Raw genomic sequence first — 4,746 nt, 5'->3', positions numbered from 1 at the left:
GCTGATCGAGGAGGCGAGCTGCCGCGGGCTGCGCGAGGTGCGCTTTGTCACCTGGCACAACCAGTACATCCTCAACATCAGGGATGGCTTCCAGCAGAACTCCTGCTTCCGTAGGGAGATCAAGAGGAGGCCCCTGCTGCGCTCCTGCGTGCTGCTCACGCCCTTCCTGCAGTAGGTATCCCTGGGAATGGGCAATTCCTGCAGCAGGGATCCCGGGAAATGCGCGATTCCCACCGCTCTCCGCGCCGGGCTGCACGGGGGACTGGTGTTCCTTGGTGTTGGGTGGGAAATGGGAACCAGAATCCAAAATCTGGGTCATGCTGGCAGCTCCTGCTCCTTTCCAAAGTGACATTTATCTGAGGAGCTCCATGTTTAAATGTGTGATGTACCTTGTGGATGTTGGAACAGCCCAAATTCCTGCTCGTTTTCCAGCATCCCGGGCCGTGGGAGGTGTCCCTGCCTTGGCAGGGGGTGGCACTGGATGGGCTTGGAGGTCCTGGCAGCCCAGAAGTGCTGCTTTAGTGACCTCTGGAGTGCAGTCACAGCCTCCACACGTGGGCTGGGAGGTGTTTTTAGATTGGGTTTTACAGGAAGGAAACCCCAGGTTAGCAGAGAGAAACTGGAGGATGCCAGTAAAAAACAGAGTGCACTTGCTGCTTAGAGCAGTCCTGGTTCTCATCCTAATGAAAAATGAGGCTTTCAGGGCTGCTCCTCCTCGTGTTTTGCTGCCTGGGACTATTTCACCACAGTGATCTCCTGAAATGATGCAATTCCCAATTAATTCCCTGCTAATTTTGCTGGACCTTGAGGGCTCTACACTCGTGAGGGATTGACCAGAACTGTCTGTGCCAGCTACCAAAGCTACAAACTAAACTCTGAGATTCTCTTCTGCACCAAACCTCATTCTGATTTTATTTATCCAAAGACCTTGTAAAGCTCACTTAAAAACATGAAATCTTGGCAAGAACAAGAGTGTTTTAAATATTTATGGGATCTATCCTTCAGGAGTCAGTGTTGCCTCCACTTCCCACATGATGCTACTTGAGAATTGTTCTTTCCCTCACCTCCCACCTGCTTAAATCTCTTCTAAAATTGGAAAAGAATCCTTGAATAGGAATGAAAAATGTTGACTTTTTAATGGCTTCCCCTGTAGAATAAATAATAGAAATATTTTACACCAGTCAGAAGAACCAATCAGAGTACACCAAAGGATTGCAGGATTTTTACTGGATTTGATGTTTTCCTCATTAATCCATGATTTACTGGCAATCTCTGCTTGCTCAGCCTTCCACTCCTGTGTGAGTGATGAGGCCTTACAGGAATATTTTTTTTTTCCCACTTGCCCATCAAAGAGGAAAACCAAATTAAAAGCAAATGCACACTTTGGTATTTGATTGCTATTTTAATAGTAATTTGTAGAACAAATTTCTGGGTTTCTGCCCAACTCTTAGTGACCAGTGAGAAGAGCTTTGAGTCAAATCCATGTAAATGAAGGGAATCCTGGCCTTGGCCTCGAGCAGGAGGGAGCAGCCAGTGAACACTCCCAGAGTGTTTCTGCCCTGAAAAGTGGGAGGCTGTCACAGCTTGCCATGTGTTGATTTAAAAATAGACCTTTCCCCACTAAACTTCCCCCTCCCAAGGCTTTTCCTTGGATTTGATTTGATTTCTGGCCATCTGTGGGGTTTGGGGAGCAGCTCCACCCTGGGTGTCTCAGCAGCCAGTGGCTCTCTCCTGCTGCCTGCGCCGGGGCACTGCGGGGTTGGCAGCTTTTCCTAGAGAAATAATTTGGGAAAATCCTCCTTGCTGGACTTTGGAGCTCACTCCACGTGTTCTGGCAGCTGCAGGAGCTGTGCTGGTGTGAGCCAGGGCCCTGCAGCCACCCCATGCTCCCAGTGCTCCCCTTGGTGCACGAGGGAGACTCCAGGGAGAAAGGATTTACTCAGCTGAGTAAGGGCTGCTCACCCAGGTGGGATCAGGGGAACATAAACCACAAAGGCCACTTAGCTCAGCTCAGGAGTGGGAGGATTCCAAGAGCTGCAGGTGGGTAAGAGGGGGGTCCTGCTGGTCTTTTCCAAGGGTTTCTTCCTGGTGTCCGTGGGGCTTCTTGGTCACAGCTCCCTCCCCCAGCCCTGCCTGTTCTCCAGGCAGCATTCCCAGAGCAGGGGCAGGAAAATAACCAGCTGCAAATGCAAATCCACATCTGGCTGTGGAAATGGCACTAAGAGTATTCCTGGCTTGGGAAGGGGCCTTGAATCCCACCCAGTGCCACCCCCTGCCCAGGCAGACACGTCCCAGGGTGCTCCAAGCCCTGTCTGAGTGTGGCTTTGGACATTTCCACGGTAATCAGAGGCTTTTCTGCCGTGCTGGGGATGAACTGGAGGTGCCTGGAGGCTGCTGAGGGTGTCTGAGCACAACCTTTGTCCATCCCCCAGGACCCTGGGTGGCAGCTCCGCCGTGCCCTCCCCGTGCTCCGAGCCTGCCTCCACACACCACTTGTCCCCTGCTGCTGTCACCTCTCCCAGCTTCTACCCCGAGACCTGGATTGGAATGGATCCAGCTCAGGACTTCATCCAAGTGCCTGTTCTGAAGGAAGACAAAAGCTATAGAACCATTTATAACCTGTTCCACAAGACTGTGCCAGAGACCAAATACAAGATTTTGAAAATCCTGCGAGTGCAGAACCAGTTCCTTTGGGAGAAGTATAAAAGGTAAGAGAAGGCAATTGCAGTTCTTTAATAATGGATATTCCTAGAGGAGGAATTTTCTAAGAGAGATTTGTATCTCCTCTCACAGCTCAGCTCTTCCAGAGGGTGATACCGTGATGAAAACAGCTTTTCCCCGGCTGACCTGCAGCAAATACTCACCTTCAGTTCCCATTTTCTGTTCCAGGAAAAAGGAATACATGTCCAAGAAGATGTGTGGGCTGGACAGGATCATGAACGAGCGGCACCTGTTCCATGGCACGTCCCAGGACGTGGTGGACGGGATCTGCAAGCACAACTTTGACCCTCGGGTGTGCGGCAAGCACGCCACCATGTTCGGCCAGGGCAGCTACTTTGCCAGGAAGGCCAGCTACTCACACAACTTCTCCAAACGCTCCCCCAAGGGCGTGCACTTCATGTTCCTGGCCAAGGTGCTCACGGGCAGGTACACGGTGGGCAACCACACCATGAGGAGGCCTCCGCCCGTGGAGCCCGGCAGCATCACCAGCGACCTCTACGACTCCTGCGTGGACAATTACTTCGAGCCCCAGATCTTCGTCATCTTCAACGATGACCAGAGCTACCCCTATTTTATTATCCAGTATGAAGAGGTCAGCAGCACTGTCTCCATCTGACAGCCTGTGCTGCTGCTGTTCCCTGCCACAAACTCTCACCTGGCTGCAGTTTGTGTGGGGGAAATTCAATCTGGACGTTTCCTGCCTGCTGCAATGACTTGCAAGAAAGGAAATTTGAAGTGACCAACTGTGCGCTTGCTGGTTGATTCCCCATGTGGAAATTGTACATATTTTTCCATTGTTTATAGTTGAAAATTTGTGCCTTTTGTTATAAAACACTGTTTATTTATGTCAGTAAATGTTCATGTTTCAGAAGGTGGCTGTGGGTGTCATTTCAGTGGCGTTCTGTGCCTGTCACGCCCTGATCTCAACATTTCAGCTTGGGCATTTCTAGGGCCTCAGAGCCACATTTCACCCCAAGGATATTAAATAAGACATTGTCCAACCACTGCTTTTTATGCTCCTCCTGCTCTGTCCTGAGCCCATTCCTGGGGCAGCCTCTGGCCATGGAACCAATAAACAGCCCTGGGATAAACCCTCCTGGGCCTAACTAAGCCCTTCTGGGCCTAACTAAGCCCTCCTGGGCCTAACTAAGCCCTCCTGGGCCTAACTAAGCCCTCCTGGGCCTAACTAAGCCCTCCTGGGCCTAACTAAACCCTCCTGGGCCTAACTAAGCCCTCCTGGGACTAAACCCCCCTGGTGTCTCTTGCCCCAGTTTCGGTGCTGTCCCTGTGCAGAACCCGGGGATGGAGCCAGGTGCCAAAGGAAGGTTTGTGACAGGGATCTCGCTGTGTCACTGCTGGGGGGACAAAGGAGGGTTTGTGACAGGGATCTCGCTGTGTCACTGCTGGGGGGACAAAGGAGGGTTTGTGACAGGGATCTCGCTATGTCACTGCTGGGGGGACACTCCTGTGTCCCCATGGGGGTGGCCCCAGTGGTGGCCTGGCTGAGAGGGCCCTGCAGGGCTGCCTGGGCACAGCTCCTGTTTCCTGGGGGGCTGTGGGGTGTGGGGGTACCTGGGGGACCCTGGAACTTCTTGGGGACCCTGTAATTTCTTGGGGACCCCGTGCTTGGGGACTGCCAGCTCGGGAGGCAGCAGCCGGGGCAGTGACAGGGGTGACAGTGAAGGGTGAGGTCACCTCTGCCGTGGTCACTGCTGTGCCTGGGATTTGTCATGAAACAGCCTGTTCTGGACAGCGGGATAAAGGTGCCCCAGAGGCCGGGAGGAAGGAACAGCTTGAGCAGGAGCTGATTTGGGAGCTGGCAGAAGGGCAGGAGCTGTTCCTGGAGGAGACTGAAGTGTCAGCAGCCCCAAGTGCTGTGGGAACAGGCAGAGAGTTCCCCCTTCCCACAGGGGCTGGGCTCGGGGGCACCCACAGGGACCCAGCTCTGCTCTGCCCCTGCCTGGGGCTGTGCTGGTGATTCTGGGGCTGTCCAGCTGATCACAGAACAACCCTGGAGTGGGATCT

At 53.1% G+C, this 4,746-nt stretch overlaps 1 protein-coding gene across 1 annotated transcript in view; it reads left to right on the top strand.

Moving 5' to 3' along the window:
* Window positions 1–3,592, top strand: part of TIPARP (TCDD inducible poly(ADP-ribose) polymerase) — a 15,717-nt gene extending 12,125 nt beyond the window's left edge. The window contains exons 4-6 of the mRNA XM_019007855.2: window positions 1–171; window positions 2,433–2,708; window positions 2,890–3,592. The exon at window positions 1–171 is cut by the window's left edge and continues 11 nt beyond it. Coding sequence (XP_018863400.1) covers window positions 1–171; window positions 2,433–2,708; window positions 2,890–3,337 — 895 coding nt within the window. The 3' untranslated portion in view covers window positions 3,338–3,592. The remainder of the gene's footprint in view (window positions 172–2,432; window positions 2,709–2,889) is intronic.
* Window positions 3,593–4,746: the final 1,154 nt, after the last annotated feature.

Source organism: Parus major, chromosome 9, assembly GCF_001522545.3.
Source record: "Parus major isolate Abel chromosome 9, Parus_major1.1, whole genome shotgun sequence".
Lineage (NCBI taxonomy): Eukaryota > Metazoa > Chordata > Aves > Passeriformes > Paridae > Parus > Parus major.
Note: the sequence above shows the minus strand (reverse complement) of the source record. Positions and strands in the feature narration are given on the sequence as shown.